The 25631-nt window shown below is 38.5% G+C and overlaps 3 protein-coding genes across 3 annotated transcripts; 2 read left to right on the plus strand and 1 right to left on the minus strand.

Moving 5' to 3' along the window:
- The first annotated feature begins 1549 nt into the window (after window positions 1-1549).
- Window positions 1550-12155, plus strand: terfa (telomeric repeat binding factor a). Its single transcript, XM_083930284.1, has 13 exons — window positions 1550-1725; window positions 4755-4850; window positions 5902-6032; window positions 6282-6368; window positions 7864-8004; window positions 8432-8553; window positions 8804-9301; window positions 9853-9951; window positions 10743-10877; window positions 10958-11095; window positions 11308-11390; window positions 11472-11518; window positions 11789-12155. Exons 1-13 carry the CDS (start codon window positions 1575-1577, stop codon window positions 11945-11947), a joined length of 1887 nt encoding a protein of 628 aa, XP_083786410.1. The 5' UTR covers window positions 1550-1574; the 3' UTR covers window positions 11948-12155.
- Window positions 12156-12253: 98 nt separating this feature from the next.
- Window positions 12254-15722, minus strand: nip7 (NIP7 nucleolar pre-rRNA processing protein). Its single transcript, XM_083914700.1, has 5 exons — window positions 15586-15722; window positions 15375-15461; window positions 15143-15281; window positions 12915-13055; window positions 12254-12638 (listed from the first exon to the last, which is right to left on the minus strand). The coding sequence occupies exons 1-5, from the start codon at window positions 15639-15641 to the stop codon at window positions 12519-12521; spliced, it is 543 nt and encodes a 180-aa protein (XP_083770826.1). The 5' UTR covers window positions 15642-15722; the 3' UTR covers window positions 12254-12518.
- A 1193-nt stretch (window positions 15723-16915) lies between these two features.
- Window positions 16916-22116, plus strand: cdc42se2 (CDC42 small effector 2). Its single transcript, XM_083915818.1, has 5 exons — window positions 16916-16979; window positions 18523-18763; window positions 19416-19517; window positions 19604-19682; window positions 21448-22116. Exons 2-4 carry the CDS (start codon window positions 18710-18712, stop codon window positions 19676-19678), a joined length of 231 nt encoding a protein of 76 aa, XP_083771944.1. The 5' UTR covers window positions 16916-16979; window positions 18523-18709; the 3' UTR covers window positions 19679-19682; window positions 21448-22116.
- The last annotated feature ends 3515 nt before the right edge of the window (window positions 22117-25631 follow it).

A 25631-nucleotide genomic window follows, 5' to 3' on the forward strand; every position in this document is an offset into this window, starting at 1 on the left:
GTTTTCATTATTTACAATGATTCGAGTATTTATCCCTCCTAATAATGAAAGTAGGGTTTCATTTCAGCGGGTGTCAATAATAACTTACTAGCCAGTTTGGCTAGTGGTGTACAGTATGAGGCATTACATGCATGATACAAGCCTCTGTTCTCGGTCATTTATCCCTGTTGCGGCACTTCCTACATTTCCCATGAACGCTGTGCCGTAATGCTACGTGATGACGTTTCATACGCCCATTGGCTGAGCGCAGTTTGTAGTGAAACAAGCGTGAGAAACCATGGAAACGAACGGTCCAACAGAAAACACAAGGAAGGAAGCCGAAGCAGGAAAATAGACTGAAAGAGGAGGGAGTTAGCTAACGTTAGTAAAGTAAAATGTTCATATTAAACTAAATAGACTGAAAGAGGAGGGAGTTAGCTAACGTTAGTAAAGTAAAAAGTTCATATTAAACTAAATAGACTGAAAGAGGAGGGAGTTAGCTAACGTTAGTAAAGTAAAAAGTTCATATTAAACTAAATAGACTGAAAGAGGAGGGAGTTAGCTAACGTTAGTAAAGTAAAAAGTTCATATTAAACTAAATAGACTGAAAGAGGAGGGAGTTGAGACAGACTTCTGGGGGCGAGAAGAGGAAAGAGGCAGGGGATGAGGATATCGACAGAGAAACGAAGAAAAGAAAATGTAATGCCAAATGGCTGACGGGTCGTGGATGGCTAGTGTTTGATCAGGAATGTGTTGTCATGTTTTGCCAGGATTGCTGCGTTTACGCAAAAGAAAAAAACTAGATAGATATATAGATCCCAAGCGTGAAATGAAATGTTTGCACTTTCTGTGTATATTTTGTTGTATGTATTGCAGATAGATTGGAAAGATATAATTATCGATAGAGATCAGGGGTGGGGAACCCTGCTCCTGGAGGGCCACTGTCCTGCATGTTTTAGGTTTCTCTCTGATCTAACACACCTGGGTCTAATGCTCTGCTCGTTATCAAGCAGCCGAAGCTTGTCAGGGGTTTAATAAACATTAGACGCAGGTGTGTTAGAACAGGGAGAAACCTAAAACATGCAGGACAGTGGCCCTCCAGGAGCAGGGTGCCCCACCCCTGACATAGATAGATATATAGATCCCAAGCTTGAAATGAAATGTTCGCACCTGCTGTGTATATTTTGTTGTAGGTATTGTACTTGACATGTGTTTTCCATGCCAACAATGTTAATAAAATGATCAAATGCATTCAGTGGCACAAAAATGTATTTTATTTTCATGCACCATAAAAGCTGTGTGTAGGCTTTAGGCCACCTTAGCTGTTAGGCCCAGTTTTTATATGCAACTCAATTTAATACAATATTTGTAGTAGGGGGTCCTGCTTCGTCTCTCTTTCAGCTAAGGCCTAAAACACGTGGAAGACCCCTGCAGTAAAGTGAACCAGGCACAAACTTGACAGTCTTTCATGATACTTACTCCTGTACAGTAGGGGGCGGTGCGCACCTATAAGTAGGCTAACGGTCGTAGCCGTAACCCGCCCGCCAACCAGAAAAAGAAGAAGAAGAAGAATAGGAGGACGATGGTGTGTGAACATGGCGGCAAAAAGAAGTGTAAACATCCTCCCAGTTGATGTGGAGCCTACGGTCAACCGCTGGGTAGTTGATTTCTATTTTGTTCTGGCCCTAGAGCGGTTTGATAACAACCAGTACGAGGACTTCTGTGACATAAGACATTTACTTGACAGTAAGTAACGGCGTTTCACTTCCCCGCCAAGCTAGCGTAAGTGTCGGTAGTCAAAAGCTAAATAAACCGAACCCGACATGGTTCGCCATACTTTTTTATTAGGGTTTTTCCTGTTAACTTTGATCCTAAGAACCTTTAATTGGAGGGTCTGCTCTGCCGGAAATATCGCGAAAACAATCCAACCAAAATCAATGGATCTGTGATGATTTCACTATTAGTTGCCGATCAACAGGCTAAGAACCTCAATACAGTTTTAGGCTACTTACCCAGGAGGCATCCCCCTTTTTAAAAAGACTGCCATCAGAAACACTTTAATAATCCAGGTGGAAATTATTTTAATGTAATGTTGTAAAAGGTTCACCTCAAATGATATCTAGGACCTTCCAGGATCACAACCTGGGCGGTCAACTAGCTGCTGGAGAGCTACAAGGGGCGGATATAGCAAAGACAATCGGAAGCTCAGTTTAAGCGTGGCCTTGCAGGTCAAATGGGGATTTATATTTAACTTATAGATATCATTATGAAACTTTGCAAGTTGACTACTGACATTAAAGTGTAATTCCGGCGTCATCATCCCATGGTCTTTTTTGGCAATCACATACATCAAATAAGCCATCGAGAAACAACGTTTCGTGTAACAGCTGTTAACGGAGAAATCCAGGAAAGTCACTGACAGCACCGACAACACGGATTAGCTTGGGGCAGTACAGTGAAGGCATTTAAACGGCTTTTTTTAACCACTAATACTGCTCAAAATAACACTAAACCTTTACAGTAGCATAAGCATCCCCACACAGAAAAAAGAAGCATTGACAACGTAGTTAGTGAACCCAGAGTTTATTTAAAGAGTGTTTTGAAAGACTTACCAACTGGCCCCGGTACCAGCTCCTCTCATAGTAAAGTCCATTCAAGTCGATTACCAAATGCAATCTAAAAGTGATGATTTATTCCAGCAAAACTTTGTGGGTTGTGGCAGTTTGTTGAAATATAAGTTAATAATAGATGTAAAAGGTTTGGAAAAGTCTCAGACAGCAAATTTCCCCACAGCACCGAAATGTCGCGTGGGGGCGTGTGTTACCGGAAGGGGCTACAGGGTAGGTAGGTAGGTGACAGTTTTTGCTGTGGCCTGGAAACATTAAATACATACGTTTGCCGTTATTTTGAGCAGTGTTAGTGGTTAAAAAAGCCGTTTTGATGCTTTCAGCTTATTGCCTCGAGCTAATCATTATTAGCCACGTCTCCAGGATTTCTCTGTTAATAGTTTATGATGTAAAACTGTCTCGATGGCTTATTTGCTCTGTCACAGCAAAGGGTCAGGATATTTATGGTCATGGGATATTTCAGTTGTTTTTTTAATAAATTTCTACTAGTCTGTGTTCTGTCAAAATGGGGTGCTGTGTACATCAATAAGAAAAAAACTAAATTTTAAGGGGGTGTGAATACTTTCCATACCGACTGCATATGTTGTCAAAATTTAAAACAAATTAACTTTTTTTTCCAATGTCTAGATTGTTTGTTATATTCTGTAGATATGCAAATGTATGCAAAACTAGTAAGATATTGCCACATTTGCCTATTTATTCAAACATTTTGGTAAATACTGTAATAAAAAAATATTGTTTTAATGTTAGTAGTCAACTTGCAGAGTTTCATAATGATATCTATAAGTTAAAAAAATCCCCAATTGACCTGCCTGGCCACGCTTAAACCAAGGTTCTGATTTTCTTTGCTATATCCGCCCCCTGTAGCTTTCCAGCAGCTAGTTGACCAGTTTGTCCACCCAGGTTGTGATCCTGGAAGGTCCTAGATATCATTTGTGAAATAGTAGTGAAATCATCACAGATCATTGATTTTGATTGGATTTATATAATTTTTTCTATTGAAAGACTATACTGTTTTGTGAAACGAATGGCACATTGACGGAAGTCATAACTTGTGGGAATAGTTGATTGTCAGTGAAGTAAGGATGGAAGTATGGTAAAAAGTGGAAAAAAAACTTTTTTTTTTGCATTAAATCAATGCAAAATCATGTAGAAATGTTTTTTAATAGTCATTTTTTCAGTGGATGTTGTCAGCACGTGTTCTGTGTATCTGGAATGCAATTACTGACAGCCTACCCAACCCAATGACGATTTGAGGGGGGAACTTTTTTTTCACATTTTTCTGATAAAAAGGACACATACATTAAAATGGCCACAATTTTTTTCGCGATACTTCCGGCAGAGCAGACCCTCCAGTTATTGGCTCTTAGGGTCGAAGTTAACAGAAAAAAACACAAATAAAATATATGGCAGACCATGTCAGGTTCAACCCATTTTTGAGACTTTGGCTCCCCGACTATACTGTAGATAGTTCAGCATTAGTTAATATGAGCTCATTGTGTCCGACCGACTTTGTCGTTACCGGATTAACTGGTTGTTGTTGTTGTTGTTGTTGTTGTTTTTACAAGTGGAACGCTACGTCGGTTGTGTCCAGTGCATTTACAGTTAAGCTTTTCAAGGGGAGATTAATTTACTGGCAGTGGAGGAAAGTAGCTATGTACATTTACTGAAGTACTGTACTTAAGTATAATTTTGAGGTATTTGTACTTTACTTGAGTAATTACATTTTATTTTACTTTATACTACTTTACTTGTGTACTTTTACTTAGAAACACTAGAAACATTTTGAATGCAGGGCTTTTACATGTAACAGAGTATTTCTTCAGTGTGGTATTCGTTCCACCACTGCTTAATGGACAATGTAACGTTACACCTGATTCTCACAAACATTCGTAACGTTACTATGCTAAATTGGCCCTTTTTATAAATGCATACCTCTGTATATCTGTAAGGTTTGTCCTGACCATAAACTCATGGGGAGAATTATTAGTTAATATGTAAAAAAAAAAAAGTATGCCTTCAGTAACGTTACTGCTTCCTCAAGTTGGCCAACAGTAATAAATGGATTCGAAATGTATGTGTATAGCTTCTATGAGTGTGAACTGCTTATTTTCTATCTGAACATGTATTGTTGTGGTCTTGTTGCAGGTGTCTTGGACCGTCCTTTGGAAATCACTGATGTCATGCGAACAAAGATTCGAGTCTTGCAGTTTCTCTCCCGGATAATTGACGGTGAAAAACTTGGTAAGATTGACATCATATACATTCATCATATAATTTTATCTTTGTCAACCATGCTTATTCTTGGGTTTGTCAACCATGTTTATTGTTTACAATTTCTGATCCGTCCAAAGTAGAAAACATTAAGGTAGGCTGTGTAATATTTACTTGCCTACCAGTAAATAAAATGCCCTGTTAGAAGTTGGTGTGAAATTATTCATGAAAAGGTCAAAACTCCAGCAACACTTGTAGTCTATAGAACAACTTATTGTTAGACAGACACAAGTCTTCACAAGCCGAAGCACATCAGTCTAACAATAAAGTTGTTCTATATACTACAAGTGTCTCTGGAGTTTCAGACTTCATTGCCTTCTCCATGCACCTTGAAGTAAGTCCCCACCGTGAAATATTCATACCATTTGCAGAATTTGTTGTCACAGATGCATTTTCCATACAAAAGGGGCCGTAGCTGAACCAAAGGAGTTGTTTGAGTTTGTTCACTAGTGTTGGTTTACTAGTATTTTTCTTTATTTTAGATAAGTTAAAAAAAGGGACAGTGCAATTCATTAAATACACAGAGTAAATAATAGATACAGATGGTAAAAAATGCCAGAATTAGCCAAGCAGATATTTTTCATGTGTGGTCCTTGGCCAAGGTGTCACAAAAGGCATCCTAAATACCACAAATCAAAAACAAGCAGGGCACGCACTGAAAGATCTAGACATTGTTTTGTTGTCTGATGTGAATTGGAATTATATTCCACCAGGCTGACTGGCCAAAGGCACTTTTTCGCAACAGAATCGTGCAATCTCCTCTTAAAGACCCTCTAGTGACAGGATTAGTAATGCTTCTTCTGTCAATAAAGGCTACAAGTGGTGGTGGAGCTAAGTCTTCGATGACTTTGTATAACAAGTTTACATATTTGTCAGATGATTAAGTGTATCGTTATAACCCATCTGTAAAACTGAATTCAAGGCTTTTCCCTAAATCAATAGTTGAGCATACATCCAGTCCTACTAGCATAGTGTGAGCCAAGTGCCACAGTGAATAATAATGCTTTGTCTTTTCCTCCAGACATGTCATTTGAGTTGGACCAGTCCCTCACTCCTCTGGAATCAGCCCTACTGTTGCTGGAAAACATGAATGAGGAATGCAGTATGCCACAGAAGGATTTCAAGATTGTATGTGATTCACTTAAGGAGATGGTAAGTGTTTTATGTTGATTTGTTTATTTGTAACTATTTTTGACACAGAGCTATACACTTGTTGAAACGAAAGCTATGGCTTAAATTCTAATGTGAATGCTGCATGCATGTCTGAAAATGTGTGTGTGATACATCAGCTTACATAGTTGGACTGCCTAATAAAAAAAAAAGCTATATTTGTTCGAAGATACTTGCTCTCAAAGTTTTATCATATTTGATTTAGCACACATTCTTTATTTCTGTCCTTAGATGGTGTGGATGTTCATTAAGAACAATCAGTTTGATAAAGCAAAAGAGATGCTGGTCAAACACTTTCCTAAACCAATGATTGGCAAGGTGAGTTGATATAACTAAAACAGTGCCTTTCCTCAATAACTCTGTAATTTCAGTCAGCATTTAACTTTCTTTCTCTTGGTTACTCCATTAATATGGTCTTAAGAAAGGTGGCAGCGTTCATTTTGGGTATTGAATCATAATCATCCATGTGATGCTATTTCAATAATAAAATGTACATAACCTGGTAATGAAAACCGTTTTACTTCCGGGGTTTTTTTTTTCTTTTAAATTCATTTCAGAAGCAGAAGGGAAAAAAAGAAAAATTATGGAAAATGAAATTAGTTCAAAATAGATGAAATAAATAAATAAAGCATGTTAAATTGTCCTACCCTTTCTACATAACAAGTAATTGTTTTACTACAATACCATAACTACAATAAATCTTATACAATTTTTATAAATAACATATCATATGCTGTATATTAATATAATATATATATATATATATATTTATATTTGTTTATGAATAGATATAGTGGAGTCTCGGCAACCTGAGCAGAGAAGGCAGTCACTGTTTCTCTGTTGTGATAGATGGTCTGGCTGTGTGTGCATGTTGGTGCATGTGGCAGTGATAAAAAATATCGTTATTTTATGTATTGGGATGAGAGTCGCGTGGTGACAATCCCAGCCTACTTTTTTTTTTTTGTATTTCCAGTAGAGCCCCTTTAAAGGCATGCTGACAGATGTCACACAACTGAGTAGTGCATCTCTTGAGAACCCTTGAGCTGTTGCAGAGCCTGCTTTACTTATTTCCTCACCTCCTGAGGTGTGATGGCTGGTGTGTTTGGTGTTGAATCAATGACCATGTGAGAAACCGCAGACGCTACTAGGGGATGGGTGGGCAGCAGCCTTCTCGTCCAACCTCTTGAAGAATCAGTTTAGCTTGCTGGCTCTATTCAGGTCTATTCACATGTGTATGCATTTATCTATACTTTATGTCGCTCAATACCAGGGTAATAGTATTACACTAATCAAAAACCTAAAGGTTTAGAGATGCTGGGCTAGCCTAATTAATATCACAAGGACAAGTTGTTAGATTTTGTTGAATGTTCCAGTTATAGAGCTATGTCCTTGATGAGTTAATGTTACACATCTCAACAGAAATTAATAAATGCATTTCTTCTGCTTAGTCTTTAGAAGTCTGTAAAAAATATCTACCTACCTAATCTTACTTCTGACAATGTATATGGAGATTTGCATGTACGTTGATATACGCTGCTGCCAAATAGCAGATTAAGCAACAGTTCTTTGGAAATTACATCTTGTAGTTTGTTTGTTCTTTAATGATCTCTGTGTAAAATAAAATCAGGCTATTCTTATCAGATAAATAATAATAATAATAATTCAACCAATCTATTTTGCATGTCTATACATTTTTTGAAGATGATGCTGAAAAGATATATTGTTCTAAGTTCATTTAAGCAGTTTAGATATTTACGTTGAGATGTGTGCATGCCGTGTGTGTCACAATACTGAATGTCTGTGTTCTCTGTAGAAAGCGATATTCATGGATTTGATCAATAAGAAGACTGAAATGCATGAACTCGCCGAGCAGTTCGACTTCCAACGGTTCAAGACAGAGATGTTGGCCTTTTGTAAGAGTCTCTGCTCATTCACTGTTCCCTTTCTCCACAAGGTTTGTTGCTGTGTATTAAGCACAATATAAAAGCTCATAAAATTTAAATATTCTTTATTTCTTCTTCTTACTTTTTTGTATGTAGAGGATATTTCGACTGCAAATAAGCATGATTATTGAATCATAAAGTTTTAGGTTTCGAGATTTGATTTTCCTTGAGAGCTGATTTGTCAACAGCGCAAATATTCTGATTACAAGTTTATTTGAAGCGTATTCAATTGTTAAAGTAATCATCTTGAAGATTAAATTTAAATACATGTGAGTTACGTTTGAGGTTACAGAATGGGGATTGAGCCTATTGCCCACTAAAGAAGGCAGTAGTCTTGCTTGCATTTGCAGTACACAGATGCAATACTGTTGATTTGTTGGTGAAGTAAATGTCTTTTATATTATATTATTGTGTTTTTGCTTTGTGTATGTATAATAGGCAGCAGCACAGCTTATTGATGGAAGACTGGCGCAAGAGGACAAGGCAGCTGCGCCCGATGAGCAAGATGAAGCAGGCCCGTCCTCTAGTCCACAAAAAAACACGGCCCAGTTTATACCAAGGTAGGCTCTCTCTCTTTCACTCTGTTACTTTCAAACAAGCTCTTCTTATCTTTTAAAATACAAAGTTGCCAAAGCATCTATTATGTCACACAACCTCATATGACATACTCTCTAGCCATCTCGTTATTAGGCTGCATAACAGCAGTGGTTCCCAGTGCCATTATATGGGAACCTTTCATATTCTAAGCTAATAGGTTGTCTTATTCTCTGGCATAAATAACCAACTATTCTTGTCTGTCTTATCTGCCAGTAAATGTACAATAATGAAGAGGTCCAGGCTGGAAGTTGCCTACAACGCTTTGGCTGCAGGTTTGGATGAGAGAACATTTGCTCAGCTGGAGGAAGAAGTTGAAGGAGAGGGGCAGGGAAGAAAAAAAGATTTTTCCCTGCGCCTCTCACCTCCTCAGGAGTCAAAGCTGGATGGGCTATTTCAGAGAGATTCAGGCAGCCCCATGGAGGCTTCTCCGGCAGACCAACCACCACAAACAGATGCTGTTCCTCAAACACACGCAGATTCGCTCTCAGTGAAGCATTACACCTTGGCACGACTGGTCGTCGAGCCAGACAGCCAAGGGGGCTCCCAGTGCTCACCAGCTACACAGGAACCTGAGACTGATGTCAGAACAGAAGCTCCACCACAGTCACTGGCTATACCAAGTGAAAAAGACCTGCAAAGCCCAGTATCAGACAGTGAGGTTACCGTACCCACACGGAACATCCGCAGACAGGCCAACAGATTTTGCAGCAGGTAAAAAAAAATGAGAAACGTACTTTTGGCTGTTTTCAGAAGTCATCTTTTACAAGATGATCACAGAACACTTCTGCATAGATTTCTCCTTGAAGTTAAGGAATGTTGATCATACCAGTTATGTATTACTATAGATTTGGTTGTTTACACACGTTTTGAGTGTCTGTTCCTGTCTTGTCTCACAACTCATTGAGATGGTGGTTTTGACTGATGCCATAAGGCAGGCTGTAGCTTTTAGCTACTATCACCTGTGGAATGAAGGCCTGTCTGAGCATGCTGCAAGCTAACAGTTTTTCACAAGTGCAACTACATGTCTTGGTACAGAGCACTCAAAATACTTGTTCTGAAATAACTAAATAGTATGATGATAATTCCAGTTTGTAAAAAATAGGGTAACACAAGGAGAAACTGAATTATTACAGTTTGAAAACAGCAGTTAAGTCAGTATCAGATCACTTGATATGATATTGATTTTCATGATGAGTGGACTGCTGGTGGTTCTGTATTGCTCAGAGAGTGCGCTACTCAAACTGCTTGTTTTTTTCATGCAGTGCCTTGACTAATTTGGAAGACAGTGATGAGGGCCCCTGCAGCTCTCTGAGGGTCTCTGAGGGAAAACACCAGAACAAGTACAACAATTTATTAAGCAGGTAAGTCCAAATGTGTAATGTGTAGCCATGTTGGTGAGAACACAGGGCTGTAATGTTAGCATTGACTGACATAACCAAAGTTAGTTAGGAGTTAACAGATAGCATGGTCTCTCTACTGGCCACTGATTGGTCTTTTGTTGGCCATTTTCAAGTTCAACCTGAGAAACCTTTCCAAAAACCCAGAAACTCTTTTACAGTGGTCCTGCAGTTGGTTTGCTTTTTGACCCAAAAAAAAAGCTCAATTTTAAAATAATTTCCAACCAAAACGTTCCAGGACTAGTTGAATGGAACCATTTGAATTAAACTCAAACACTACAAGTCCCTTTTGCACATTTCAGTTTGCGCTTTAAGCATTTGTTCTTTTGTTCTTGAAAAATGCAATTTGAACTGGATGATCTACTTTCAAGAGGTTGTCTACTCCAAAGTTTATGGTTAAAGACAGCTTCCAATGTATGGCGGAGTCTGGGGACTTCAACTAGGCACTGGTTAGCTGAGGTGACAGTTTTTGTTTAAAATCCGGGTAAATTAAATTCAGAGATTTGATTCAAAACACATTTTACATGTCCGAAGATTATTGCTGTCAAATAGTGTAATTCATGTAATACTGAATTATGGAGTTAGAGCATTGAACACTTTTTTTCAAATTTTTTGGGTTAAGTATTTCAGGCAGGCCTACAACCATGGCTTGATGACACACTGGAGCCCCGCTGTGTGTGAGGGTGCCTCCTTGTTAAATCAGAAACCTCCTTTCCTAGACAAATCTTGACTGAGACTCCACTTTCATTATGCAGTAACTCCAAAAAGTCAAAACGGTTGTCCTCGTCGTCGTCATCAGATGATCAGGAAGAGCCCCAGGAGTCTTTGCCTTCCTGCAAAAGCCCAGTTTGGAATCCTCGTGAACAACTGGCCAACGCTCCTCACAGCAAGCAAGTCCAATTACATTTATTTCATTGTTTTGGTTTATGGCTCAGTGACTGACATTTTTATACACTATGTATTTACGCAGGGCTCCAGATGTCCTCTCTTACACAGATTCTCCATTGGGTAGCTCATCCAATCTGCTCCATGTTCACCCAGTCCCTCAAAAGAGCTCCACTCCCCACAAGGACTCTGTCCAAGACAAAGGTCCTTCACATTCAAAATGGTAAGTAAATTTAACTCGGACTGGAATGACTCACCTGTTGTGAGAAAATTCAAGAATAACATGCAGCAATAGAAAGTATTTTATAAGTTCACTAGAACTAAATTCAGCATGCATTCGGGTGTCTAAAAGTAAAGTTACATATTTTGATGATCCTTATCAGTTACCATAACCACAGTGCCAATCCTAAAAAGAGACCCTGCCCTTCTTTATAGGAAACTGCTAATTACTAATGCAAAGGAGAGTAAGGAAACATGGAGCGATGAAGAGTCTTGTGCTGTGCCAAGAAAGACTACAGGTAATATTTCATCAGATATTTGCTTCTAATTAATCCTGTGACAATCTTGTTAAAGTTGTAATATATCCGTTTTTCCCAAAGGATCACACAATGATAGCACCTATTCAATTTCCGGCCACAGGAAGAGGGTAAGCATAACAAGACTTATTATTCTAAAATTCTGTAGCAAATTTGTTGCGGTGCATTTGTGCTTGCAAGCAATCTTGAGAATTGGCACCATTCAAAAGGTATATTATGGGAATTTCAAACCTCAAAGACAATCATTCAGCAGTTTGTCGGCATCCTGCAACTTTCAGATGTCTGATGAAAGCACCATACAAGCAGAGTTTCAGAGTCTAAATTGTATTACCATGCAAAAATGAAACACCAAGTAACCTGATGTTCCTTTTGTGTTGCAGATGTGGAGTGAGAGTGAGACAAATAAGTTGAAAGAAGGGGTCAAAAAATTTGGAGAGGGCAACTGGAGTAAGATAAAGTCATATTACTCCTTCAGCGACAGAACACATGTCAACCTTAAGGACAGGTGGAGAACATTGAAGAAGACAAACCAGATCTGAGTGGTTCAGGAAGGCTTCAAGTGGATCAACTACATCCTACAATGGACTTTTTCCCACCACTTTCTTGGTTCCTAAAATCAAATGTTTTATACAGTTGTCATTTCTTGTGTTCAGTGAAACTTTTTTTCTTTTTTCCTTATTAATCATGTTTGAAGATAGTGTACAATTTAGGTTCATGACATCCTAGTTCAATAAATTCAGGGTTTAATTTGTTAAATGAGTTGTCTCATTGTTATAACTGCTTTGGTCTGATACACATTTTCACTGTAGCCTAGACAAACAAATATAAAGACATTGTGGATTTATTTGAAAGTTGACATTTACAAAAGAAAAACAAAAGCACCCTCCACTATGATCAGGAGGCTCTGTGACTTGGGAATCCTGTCGATGGCAGATTAGCGGGGAGGTCTGTGCGTCAGTCTCTAGACTGCATTGGAAACGGGCCAGTTGGAACATCTGCTATCACGATGCCACTAGATCCAATCACTTCTGTTAAAAGGAAACAGCCTTTCTGGGTGTGTATTTCAGCAGAGAAAGAAAAGGGATATTTGACAGTCCAGCTGTTGTCTCTCTATGTTAATGTGTCTTCATTCCTAATGAACTCTCCTACGTCGGCCTGGTGAAACACTACGATGGACATGGGGTCCACTCGCCGACACTCCTGGGTAGTCTTGGCTGCTACTCCAAAACCCTGCAAAATGAGACAAAACTGGTTCAGAAATCCCCTCAGTGAACGAGGGCAAAGATCAAAATCTTTTTGCATTTGGTACATGGAGTATGTGCGGATACATTCAACTTGGGAATGATCGACTTATTGTTGTGAAGAAATGCAACTGAAGACAGCACTTTCAACATCTCAGTGGCGTGTATGTTCTTACGAAGCTTTTTAACAATCACACTTGCATTTGTGGCTTGAGTGGCCCCAGCAGAAATATAAGCCATACAGCATCATAGTGACAGAACTTACCAGGGGCACATCTGTCATGGAGTAGACCACGACTCCCTGGTACTGCATAGTGTTCTCAGTTATCCTCCCAAGCCCAGATTTTAGCACATGGTTCCCATAGAGGAAAGACTGCTCTGCTCCAGGTTTCACCCACACCTTGAACTAAAAGAGAAGTCGGGAGGCTGCAAGTTATTCATGCATGCATACGTATACATTATTGATTTTACTGGTAGAGATTTCTATTTTGACCAAAAAAATAAATAAAAAAAAGTTTATTGCACAAACATTGTCTATTGCCCACTTACTAAATTGTCTGCACAAATATTAATAACCCCAGGACAGCCTGTCAGAGATACACATGCATATAGTACATCAACCTCAAGCAACTACTGTACTGCAGCAATAACTATTATTAGATTACCAGAAAATATAATGTTGCATTGAAGATGAATGAATATTAAGTTATCACAATGTCCTAAAAAAACAAAAAAAACAATAATTGACTAACCTTAACCTCCCATCAAACTTAAAAAATAACAATATTGACCACATATAGTGTCTGGTTGGATGAATGAACTTGAGAGAATGTGTGTATGCAGGTTTAAACATTGAAGTTGTCTCAAAAAACAGGATCAAGTTATCTGGTTCCTCAGTAAAATCTGGACCAGCCATGTTTACATACATTAATTTATGTTGATCAGCTGCGTAATCTATATTTTACTTCATTAACCCTGCTCCACGATGACCCTAGTTCAGCGGGTGTCTGCTTGACACATAGTTACAGCAAATGTAGCTTTGGTAAACCCTATTGTGCTTTTAGATCAGATCATACATATGTGCCTGCAATTTCAAAAGTGGTTAATGAAGAATAAGGAATGGTGAAACCACTCGTTTACCTCCTGCATGCATTCGACACAACAGCCACTGGAATCTACTTTCTCATTAACAGACAAATAATAGGTATGTTACATATTGGGAGTAGTCATCACTAGTACATTGTTATGGTATGAGCTACCAGTTTGATACAGTGCATTTGGCATGCCGTATATATATGTGGCAAACAGCAGCAGAGGCATGTGTCAGTAAAGATCAGTATATACAGGTTGACATTGGCATCTGGAAGTGTGACATCCTGCTTGCAAATGTCATGTGCCAGTAGATAAACAGTAGAACACTAAGAATTGACACGAGACTGAACCAGGATGGCCTGCCTGTAGCCACTTGCGGTCTGTGTTGCTGCTGAGTCCACTGTGCTTCCTGTAAGCTTTTCAGGGACTTCGTTTGACATCAATGCAAATCGAGGGTCTACTGAAAAAGACGTGTCACTTCACTTTATATTTGTTTCATCCTCACTGCAGTCAGAGGTGCAAGGGGCCCCAGGTCAGTAGGGCCCCACTTGACTCAACACACATCCTTTTTTCTACTCCCTTTGCAAGTGACATGCATGATTGGTTTAAACAAAAACATGACAACTAAAATGTGCACTGTTGAAATGAATACAATTGTTGACATTTCGCAATTTCTTTTGTAATTGTCAGGATTATTTATAACATAATGGTGATGAACGCCAACTTGACTCCGCCAGACAGATTGATTCGCATTTGCTCTGCATATCCATCTGGGAACTCTCAGCTGGAGAACTTTTGGGAAGGGGCGTGGACTGGTGACTGGAGAGGTGCCAGTTCATCTCCTGGGCACTGCCAAGGTGCTGTTGAGCAAGGCACCGAACCCCCAACTGCTCGGGGCGCTGGTCACTGGCAGCCCCCTTGCTCTAACATCTCTCCATTAACTGCATGTATATACGTCCTGGTTGTGCATGTGTGTGTATTTCGGGCCAGTGTGTCACATGAAAAATAATAATAGAGTGAAAAAATTGAATTTCCCCTGTTGCGGGACTAATAAAGGAATTCTTCTTCTTCTAAATACTGGTTGCTGAATGGATAAATCATCTGTCTATCACCACCTATGTTTGTGATACCCCTATAGCTGGAGTTTGCAAGGAAAATAATTTCCCCCTGGAATTATTAAAGTATTTCTAATTCCCCGACTGATCTGCAAGTAAAATACAATGGAGCTTGTAAGATCAGGATGAATGCTGGTTTGAGGGGCCCCTCGGGCCCCAACAGACTCTAGAATCGCCTCTGGCAGCATGCATCCCGTACTCCAACCTCCATTCACAGGAGACAAGCAGAAGAAGGGCTGCAAATGATGTAAGCAAAGACACAAATAACATGAGCACCCATAGTCACCTTTGCATAGGGCGCCAGGAAATCCAGCGCAGTGATATGCAGGCGGAACTTAATAGTCTTTGTGAACTTTCCAAAACATGTTCCCACGGACACGAGCTTGTCCCGGGAAATGTTTGTGGCCAACTTGAGAATTTTCTCACTGTGGACAGAAAACAGTGGAAACATGCATTTCTAAATGATTAAGAAGCATTAATAGATACCGGAACATGTCTGTTAATGTATAATAGATTACCTCATGTAGTACACACGGTCATTGTGTAGCCTGAAACAGTAGGAGCCGTCAGGTCGGTCCACGAGTAGTTTGATGTTTTCACCGATGCTGTTGTGGGAGAAAAGACACAGCTAACACACACGCGCAGGCTAACGCGGATGCTACACACTCTGTATAATATGTATGTTATTAACAGGCGAGCATAGCAGCGACGTCCGCTGCGCTTACTTACTATTTTGACAGCTTCTCAAACATGGTTCTTGTCTCTTCGTCTGTTAGTGGCCTCATCTTGTCTCAAAGACAACTTTATGCAGCAAAGCACTTGTATGTCCTGAAAACGTGGGTCCGCTGTGAGAGCGGTCTTCTTCTACTTGTTTTTTATGGCAGTGGGCAAACACAGTTTAAGTGAGCTTTACCGCCACCTTCAGAACTGGAGCGTGGCTCAGGAAGGCCTTAGCTACTGGATGAAAAGAAAAAGAAATAAATCAAAGAATGGAAAAACAGAAAAAGAAAACTCTGTATCGGTCTTTTACAACGCGATAAATATTGCCCCACGTGTCCTGAGTTATTTATGTATTACATTAGTATTTGTTTTTATTGAAATGATGTATAAACATTTTTTTTCTTACGGGTTCCGAGTTATACACGATACCAAAAATATATTTTTATACATGTAAAAACAATTATAACATAATTGAAATGTACAAAGACAATGATGCAAACTGTCCTGAGATAACTTTTGTTATGAGTTGGCACAATAAATACAATTTAATTTAATTGAATTAAAACATAAAGAAGGGATGAATGGAATAACAAAAACTTCTTTTTAGTTTCAAGTTTTTCATAGTGTCCAAAGTTAATTTGTAGTATTTCTTTAATAATACTGACATGGTAAAAGGAGAATACAAAAGTACACAAATTAAAATTAGTTTAACAAATAAGAGGGAAAAAACAACTTATATGACAACATATATACTCTGCCTGAAAAGGAGTAGTAACATAGAGTAGGAAGAAGTTTTCACTTATTTAATCCTACCTCTTGTTCAATTCAATGATCGCTGTAATCTAGATATTTTATCTAACATATGTACAATTTATAAATCTAACTATACAATAATAAATCTTATGCCATTTTTTATAAATAAATACATATTATATTTATAAAGTAACATAATATAATTTATAGGCCTATATATATAAACATCCATAGAAGCACATCGACACACACACACATATATATATATATATATATATATATATATATATATATATATGCGTAAATATACATATTTAGCACATATTTATACACAAAGCAATTTTTTGTTTGTTTGTTTTTTAAAGCACCCCATCCCTAAACCTTTTGAAAACCGTTGCGCTGTAACTTTTATACGGAATACCAAAAATGCATTTGTAAATGTAGAAATAATAACAAGGATTAAAATGTACCAAGACAGTAAACCATAGAAAAATTAATTCTAAGAAGTTTATCTCGTCGAATCTACGGAAGCCGTCACGCTCTACAGCGGAAGTCGGATGACGTCATCAGGGAGCGTAGTTCCTGGGTTTTTTGTGCATTCTTCAGCTTTCGGGCGATCGTTTTCACTCCGGCAAACCCCTCGACATCTGGTAAGTTTTTTCACTCAAAATGATAATAACTCTCGGCAATACATTTATGATAACGCTGGGAAACAGTTACGCGAACACTCGTTTGTTTCACATTTGTTTTTTTCTCGAACATTGAAGTCACACCTTCGAACACGGACTCAGTTAGCCCGGTTAGCTCGAGCTGTCAGTGGAAAAACACGAACCTGCCGCTGTTAGCCTGTGAGCTAACTGTGTTAGCAGCTGAGGATGGTAACGCTGATGCGCTGCAGGCAACGACCCCGCTCTACTAAAGCAATGCACTGTAAATCAATCCTCAAACAGTGGGATATAATCAGTAACTGCACTGGATCTGCACTGTGACATCAGCTCAGACTCGTCTTTGCCGCAGCGGTGTGAAGTTACATAATGTTCAGTTGTTGGTAAATACCGAGATCAGAGGCAGAGTAACTGATCCTTTTAAGGAGTTTCCACAGTCATTAAGATCAACGTTAGGCAGCCCAATCTCTGGCGTCTGATCAAACCATTCACCTGCATGGAGGAGTTCACTGCAGTTCAATGTCAGCCAGAGTTGCAATTAAGGAAATCTACTCTGTCAGCGACCTCTTTTGCATTTGGCAGATCATTTGATCCCGCCTGTCTTAACAGCAGTAATGGCTGAAATGAACGCCTGATCCAGTTTTCAAGATGTTGCCATATAATGTTATATACAACAAACCACTTATATTTGTATATCCTGGAGAACTAAGTACTACAGTTTGAGACCGCTGTAAAATAAAATTGTTTCTTTCTGTCTCACATGCGTGTGTCAATCTGAACGACTATTTGGAGATCCAGTTTTCCTAAAAGCAAAAACACAGGCATATCTGCCATTTCTTTAGACAATGCACCACATTTTCTTTTGTATATTTTCTTGTCTTTCCAGTCAATGGAATAATTCTCTGGATTATTTCAGCCCCATGAAGATATTGATTACAATGGATGCATTAACATGGCTGTGGGGCTAATTACAGCATGATGGTCACTGAAGCACCAGTGATCATAAAAGCCCAGGGTTATAATCATAATACACTGCTGTTTGCTACAAGAGATTATTTACAAAAGGAAAAGTGAAACATTGTGATCACATGGACAGCATGAGTTTATACTGTCGTAGCTGACTGAGTAACTTATGACTCTGTGTGAGAAATTCAGAATACCTGAAATGTGTGTTACAGCACTTCATTTTGAAAAAAGTAAATGTATGAAGTAGAAGTTGTTGTGGTTTGACCTGATTATCTGTGGGTCTTGCCAGACGAGAAACCTGCTCAAGGGGAGGGAGTGGCACATTTGGCACAAAACTGGCTTCTAAATCAATTGGCATCAACCACACAATGCTGCTATTCACTTGCAAATATGTTTTGAGGTGGTGGTATACAACAACCTTTGACTTGTGCCTTACAAGAAAGTGCCCACAAGTTACTAATCAAGATATCTAATTAAGGATAACCTTGCCAATTATGACTAATCTGCCATAGTATGTCGGCATTCAGTGAAAATTATTTTTCTACTCCCCTCATGCTGACAGGAAAGTGCTGCCCTGTGTTGGGAGAACAGCTCTTGTGCCAACGGTTTACCCCAGAGAAACCAGAAGTCTGTGTCTATCAGTTTCCGGCGTGTGTTTGTGGCTCTGGTAACGCAGAACAGGAAGACAGACGCAGAGAGACGTCTGAACTGAGAGAGGAAACTGCTGCGGCTTCTTCATCAGCCTCAGAATGACTGAGTTCTGGGTTTGTTTTAGCTGCTGCATTGCAGAGCAGCCACAACCCGTGAGTATGAAATCAAATTGATTTAGTCAATTTTTAATGTAGTGGCGTTGTGAGAAATTGATATGAAATGTGTGTTTGGATATAATATAGGTTAATAAATAGAGCAGTGTTCTCTGGTGTACCTTCAATTGTGTATCCAACTGTTCAAATAGGAAATACCATTCTCAGATAAGGTTTCTTTAAAAACATTGTGGTTGTGTCGTGCCTGGAATATATATTACATCCTCTTTTTATTCAAGATGAAATAAGAAAGTAGTAGGGCATTTAGCTACCCACATCTCCTTGGACATGACACTTGGGTTTAGGACTTAGCACAATTTTATTGTAATTTTATCAAAATTACAACATGGGCTAGTTCAGTATCCAAATCACAGGTTAAGTATTGTGGTTCTGCAGAGGCGTCCCGGCCGACAAGTCGTATTCTACAGACTTAAGATAGTCTTTTTGTTTGGAACAGATCATCAAAACAAGGACACCATGATCTTTTTAAAAATGTCTTCCCTGAAAATTTCCCTCCAATAATGTAAATCATATCACAGTTGCAAAATCAGTCAAAATAATTGCAGTTAGATATTTTTCCTCTTATCATGCAGCCCTACTTGGATCAATAAGGTTTGTTATTGTGACAACCATACATGTTACTCGCTTTCAGAAACGGCGGCGACGGATTGATCGCTCCATGATCGGAGAGCCAACAAACTTTGTTCACACCACACATGTAGGCTCGGGGGACATGGGCCTGGGATTGGCATCGGTAGGTTTTCCGATTTCTTTACAGAATACTCAACCAGCAGATTAAAACAAACAGTCAACTAAACATTTACACCTTGATGTTTGTAGGTGGACCTTGTTCAGGCCCAGATGAAATCTAAAGGAGGGTACGTCCATGGAGGATCTGAAGGTTCTCAGTTGTAACCAGGTGAGAGATTCTTTACTTGGTGGAACTGATAATTAGCCACCCAACTTTCACTTCTCCAAAGTCATACAACAAGCCAGGTTAGACTTGTTTTTATGCAAATAGCTATTTGTGAAGGTCAAGTTTGTATTTGAGGGATGTAATTACCTACTAAAACTTATATGCAAAAATATTATTTTGCAGTATTTAACAGAGCAATGCAGCATTCTTGGTAAACACTAATAAGCAACATGCAGTATGTGAGAGGTTTGGTTCCAAGGAAAGCAAGTTGATCCTCTGGCTTTAATGCTTTAGTCGTCTGGGTTTAGGGATGGGTGTCAGATTTTATCAATACCGATACTGATACTGTTTTTGCAGAGATACATTAAATTGGTTCTCAAGTTCCCTGTATATATACTGAGAAAGGAGGAGCGATTGCTACTAAGTTCAGCTGAGCAAATCTTGTCATTGAAATAAGAATAGCTGGTCCACCTTAAAGTCAGCCCGCCTTCGATCTCAGAATCAATCGGCTATCTGTCTGATGACAATTTGCGGTCATTGTTTGCGGTCCGATTAGCGACTTAAGCCGCAAGAATGGAGTTGGAGTCTAGAGACTGCATATGAATGCAGATAGATGATAAGAAAACGCTAATGACAAGCTAAGTCTTTGTCAGACGGCGGCGAATAGTTTCCGTGATTGCATGACAGCCATTGCGTTCACTCAGATCACCAACAACTAAACTATACACACTACTATATACAAATTATTTACTGTCTTTACCACTCACTCGCTAACATTACATACACATTATCAAAAAACCATTCTCCCATGCTTAGACCCGATGGCTTGAAATTCAGTGATGAAAACCCTGATGTTAGAATGAATTTATGTCCACAAATAACAATAGCAGCACCGTTTGTCCAGGAGCTTATCAAAATTCTCGCTAGTCAGGACCAAATTCATATAATTTCTTGGTGCCCATCCCTATCCAGGTCACACACGTGGTTAAATCATAATCAGAAATAAAGTTTTAGCCTTTTGCTTTCATACTTTTGCTGTTGGTTAGAAAGACTACATGTTTGAAAGATTACCTCCAAAACACTTCAAGTCCCTGGTTTGACTCCGCCCATGTTTTTCATAGCAAATGATGGCAAAGCATGCTTACACACAACGGCAGGCTTGTCTTATGTGGCTTTAAAAGGAAACTGGTGAAATGGCTCAGCACATATTTGTACAGTACTGTATATAGTCATGTTTTATTAGGGGAATTCAGCCCTCCCCCCATGAAGCAATGAATATCCCTGTTCCTCCTGATTAGCTTTTTTCTACAGATAACCACTTCCATTTTCATGTGACAGTGACTCAGCTTTCAGTAAACAACTTTTTTCTAAATTATTTGTAAGTCGTTGTTTTGTTTTTTTCAACACTGGCCTGATTTGGGCATTTCTTTCTACTGGCCTCAGGCAACTGGTCCACCGTTAATGCTGCACCCAGCCGTCCCACTGGCTATTGCCATGATCACCTTCACTTTCTTTATTTTCGCCACTCTGCCTAAAGAGATTCGGCAAAACAATATCCCCATCCTGGGATCAATCATGTGATATCAGATCAGTGCATAGACTCACATACTCACCAATACCCGATCAAGCTTTTAAGGGAGTATCATAGGCATTTCCTATACTGGCATTGGAACAACTCTTGCGTTTTGCCCTTAACACACACACACACACACCACCTGTCAGTAACATTTGAGATCTTAACGTTTGTTTCATTTTTTCCCCCTCGCAGCCCTTCACAGTCTTGTGGAAACTACTGTTGTTGATATGAGGAAGCATTTTCAAAAAGCAGTCTGTAACGGACGCAGGACCAAAAGATGAAACTACTGCTTTTCCATAATGTTGTATATATTTTTATTTTCCATTCCTTTTTTTAATGAAAGCACTGCTATCCATTTGCTGCCATACTGTTGCACTGTAAAGAGTAACTGTTAGGAATAGATAAGAGGGTTTAGAAAGCTCATAATCAGTCAGACGAATGCTTGTGTGTATGCATGAGGAAATATTTTCCAAAATATTTGCTGTTGTAGCTCATTTGGATGCTTGTATTTATTTTTCTGATTTGTAAACGGACCTCATGGTGGCTGGGCCACGCCGGAGATTTGGAGCATTCAGTTCCCTTCTTTATTCTCAGAGGTTTATCAAAGGACAGGTAGAGGTAGCAAGGCAAAAAAGCGATATGTTCATTGTTTTATTCTGAGAAACACTCATGATTCTCTGAGTTGCTTTCAGGGTTGAAGATTGCTGTCTTGTAATGAACTTGAAATGAGTAGAGTACACTGGATCATACATTGTACACTCACACTTGCTAGGGAATTTTGCATTGATTTCAACTGTTTTTTTATACTCATTTAGATTGAACCATATAGAATTTTAATAAACTATAAACTTCTTAATCTGCCTTCTGAAGTCATGTTCGTTCTTTTTTTTACTGGTGTTGTTTGGCAGCTTGATTCTGCAAATACTGAGCTTAGTGGTTTTAAGAGGATTCATATTTTCTATGTATTTTCTTCTTTTCAAGGCTCATGTACCAACAGTAGACCAAAAATGACACTTGGAAGTAACCAAATCACACTGATTTGGCGCACACACGGGGGTCAGAGTTTATACAATTAGCAGTATTCTTAGACCTGTAGTCTATCTCCTGTATGCCCATCATATCTTTTTTTGGTTAGTTTGTACTGCTTTTGCTTTTCCCTTGCACAGCTTGAGTTATACATTGTGGCTTTTCATGACATCTTATATTCTCTTTACTAAAAAATGTTTTTTTCTGTATTACTTTTTGATGGCTGATACACCCATAATCTTGGTAGAAATGATCTAGTCCCTCTGGAGATCTTTGTAGTTTCATGATTCTTTGTAAACTTGAACCTGACCTCATGAAAGTTTTCATATGATACCAACTGGCTTTCAACGGGATGCGACCCACATTCTTAGCAGAGCTTGTGATGAAGTCGCTCTAGTGTTAAAAGATGTTTTCATATGATGTTAACATTGTCAAAAACATTTAAAATTACAAAAAAAAGTTATATCTCCTTTTTCAAGGGAATATAATTTCCTATAAAAGTTTCCTCTCTTAGGGGGGGGGGTAAACAAGTGCAGCTCTTATTGCCTGATGACGCTGGTTGTCAGTTGTATCAGTGATCAGACTAGAGTTAATATTCTCCCTTTTTATCGATCAGCTGGTACATTTTCGTCCCTCAGTATTATCATCATGTACACACTGCTCATCGCAGTCATGTCGCGCAGACCAACCAGGCCTGGATCCATTAATACGTGATTTGTCCTCCATCGTATGACTGACTAACAACAGAATGTGGTTATATTATATAAGTCAAGCAAAAGTCTGTGTAAATTGGTGTTAAATGGGTGCGATTGTCATACTATTTATGATAAAAGAATGATATATTTGGTGTTGGTACCAGGCAACATGCCCAATAGATATTGTCTCATTTGTAATATCCCATCCTTTACAAGCTTAAAACGGCTGGTAACCACTTTCCCAACACGTATTTAATAATGTGATTCATCAGACTAAAATATTGTGACAGAGCTCATCTGTTCCTCTTTAAATGTTTCTGTGGTAATTCCTGTGTGAAAAGAGATCCACAAATGTGTAGACTAGTTTGTGTTTTTCCAGCTCTGTGCTGAATGCTGTAGTATGTGAAGACATACCGGGATTGCAGTATATGACGTGACCAGCAGGCTGTGCTAGTGGACTGGTTGAATGTGACTTTAAAAATTGTTTCCTTATGGGATTCCTGTAATTAGACTTATTTTATGATGACACTGTACATAACATGAAAGTAATGGATCCATGGTTTATATGTAATCAGAGTCATACATATATTTTAGGTTACTTTTCTGTATAACATTACTGGGGAGGCTGAGAGTTGGAGCAGTGTTTTTTTTTCTTTTTCTCAGGAACTGCCTGATATGTTGTTCCCACTTTAAGGGAAGTTCATCTGTCTTTTTTCTGCATTTTTTCAGAATAATGACAAATAAATGTTAAATGTTGATGTTTGACCAACTGTGTGTTCCATGTTTTCACTTCAGGCCAAAATAAATATGGGGTGAGAAAGGGGACGGTCGAGTAAAGCGCAGGACGGATTTTTCTTTTTCAAACAATGTAAAAACAAGGGTTCGTATGGGTGCTGGAAATTCCTGAAAACACTTACATTTTAGTGTGGTGTTTTCAAGGTTTGAAAAGTGCTTGGATTTTAAATAAAGTGATTGAAACTGCTTCAAAATGTTATGTTTTATGGGATGGCAATTATTATATAACACACACTAAGATCTCCATATTTGAGAGACTGAAAACAGCATTTTCTGACATTTTTGCATGAAAAATTACTTTTGACTATTAACAGATTATTAAAAATAGTTGGTGATTATATTTCTGTTAATCCATTAGTCAAGTTAGTTTTCCTTTCATTTGTCGTTCTTCTCAAAATATCATGTTAGTTGTTTATAGGACAATAACATCGAATTTAATGTGATGAACAAGTGCAATAATACTATACTGTATACAAATATGCAGCTGTAAGGTGCTGGGAAAGCATGAACATTGAGATGCTTGAAAAGTGCTTGAATTTGATTTGACTTTGGTAAAGGTGAAGGAACCCTGAACACACTACAAGTAAAAGTATGGCATTCAAAATCCTACCTAGTTAAACATTGTACATAAAGTATCAAAAGTAAAAGTACTCATTCTGCAGAAAATGACATCTGTGACTGACTGTTTTTATTTATTATTTGGTGTTTAATACAGTTGTGTCAATATGTAAGCTGCTATCTGCTCTTGATAGTCATTTAACTGAAACCCTCTGAGAAGTTTTGAGGGAAATGTCTCTTTGAAATAACTGCTAACAATTAGGACATGAAATGTTGCACCAACCACACAGTGTTATTGTTGTAGAGGGTCACAAGCAAAATGGGTGGGGACCACTGGTTTAATCTTGCCAACATTTGAGCCATATATTATAACCATATAAACTGTGGAACTGATCAAAAATTGTGTAGTACAGTTAAAAGTATTTCCCTCTGAAATATAGTGGAGTCGAGGCTGAAAACAAGAAATGGTACAAGAATCCAATTGTAGCTGTAACTCAGTAAATGTACTTAGTTGGGTTCAACCAATGTAAATAACTGTGTTGGGTATTTTTGATGTATGTTTGACATCAAATGTCAGGTGTTTTTTATGACATTAAGTCATGCTTAGCAGAAAACGCGATCAGTCCTTGGGTAATTACAAACAGCGTTACATACAGGCGTGCCACTTTCAAGGACCTATTATTGTGTATGCTGACTGATACATCAAAGGAACAGAGTTAGCCTGGCATCACCAGACTAATCGTAAATGCAGAACAAATGAAACGTTTGTCAGATTTGTTAGGCTAATAATTAGTAGTATTGTCTGCAACTGTGCTTCTCCTGTCCAAATGTCTGACATGAAAAAGGCCTGTAAAGTACAAGCACAAATTGGTAAGAAAATCTATATCTGAAGTTTTTGTTGTTTTAGCCAGTTCTAATATATGTTGAGCTGTCAGCAGCCTTTAAAAGCAGCGCTTTTGCAATCAGACCAAAGAGATTAGATGTCATTCGATGAGATCATTGCTAACCGAACATGGAAATATGAGATTGTGGCTTTTTTATTAGTATTACGGATTTGTTTTTACAGTCACAGGGTTAGGGTTAGTCTGTCAACGTTTGTATTCATAGTGAAGCGCTCGCAACAAATTATATTTCATCCAGCTATTTGAATGAAAATATCATTTAAAAAATCTTAAAATGCACAAATCTTTAAAGGTCACTTTATAGTTGAGGCACGTTCCAGGTTAGATTCTTTTTATGTGTCATGCTGGACAATTACTGGCAGCCTTAAAATGACTAGGTGACTGCCAGTGATAATTGTTT

The sequence above is a fragment of the Echiichthys vipera genome, assembly GCF_963691815.1.
Source record: "Echiichthys vipera genome assembly, chromosome: 1".
In the NCBI taxonomy this organism is placed as follows: Eukaryota; Metazoa; Chordata; class Actinopteri; order Perciformes; family Trachinidae; genus Echiichthys; species Echiichthys vipera.

Excerpts from the sequence above, each read along its gene's own strand:
- cdc42se2 (XM_083915818.1), top strand. The coding sequence starts at position 18,710 with ATGACTGAGTTCTGGGTTTGTTTTAGCTGCTGCATTGCAGAGCAGCCA. Across the intron at positions 18,764-19,415 it reads TTGCAGAGCAGCCACAACCC|AAACGGCGGCGACGGATTGA; the intron begins GTGAGTATGAAA and ends ACTCGCTTTCAG. Across the intron at positions 19,518-19,603 it reads TGGGCCTGGGATTGGCATCG|GTGGACCTTGTTCAGGCCCA; the intron begins GTAGGTTTTCCG and ends TGATGTTTGTAG.
- nip7 (XM_083914700.1), bottom strand. The coding sequence starts at position 15,641 with ATGAGGCCACTAACAGACGAAGAGACAAGAACCATGTTTGAGAAGCTG. Across the intron at positions 15,462-15,585 it reads TTTGAGAAGCTGTCAAAATA|CATCGGTGAAAACATCAAAC; the intron begins GTAAGTAAGCGC and ends CTCCCACAACAG. Across the intron at positions 12,639-12,914 it reads CCATGACAGATGTGCCCCTG|GGTTTTGGAGTAGCAGCCAA; the intron begins GTAAGTTCTGTC and ends CTCATTTTGCAG.
- terfa (XM_083930284.1), top strand. The coding sequence starts at position 1,575 with ATGGCGGCAAAAAGAAGTGTAAACATCCTCCCAGTTGATGTGGAGCCT. Across the intron at positions 6,033-6,281 it reads GTGATTCACTTAAGGAGATG|ATGGTGTGGATGTTCATTAA; the intron begins GTAAGTGTTTTA and ends TTCTGTCCTTAG. Across the intron at positions 6,369-7,863 it reads CTAAACCAATGATTGGCAAG|AAAGCGATATTCATGGATTT; the intron begins GTGAGTTGATAT and ends TGTTCTCTGTAG.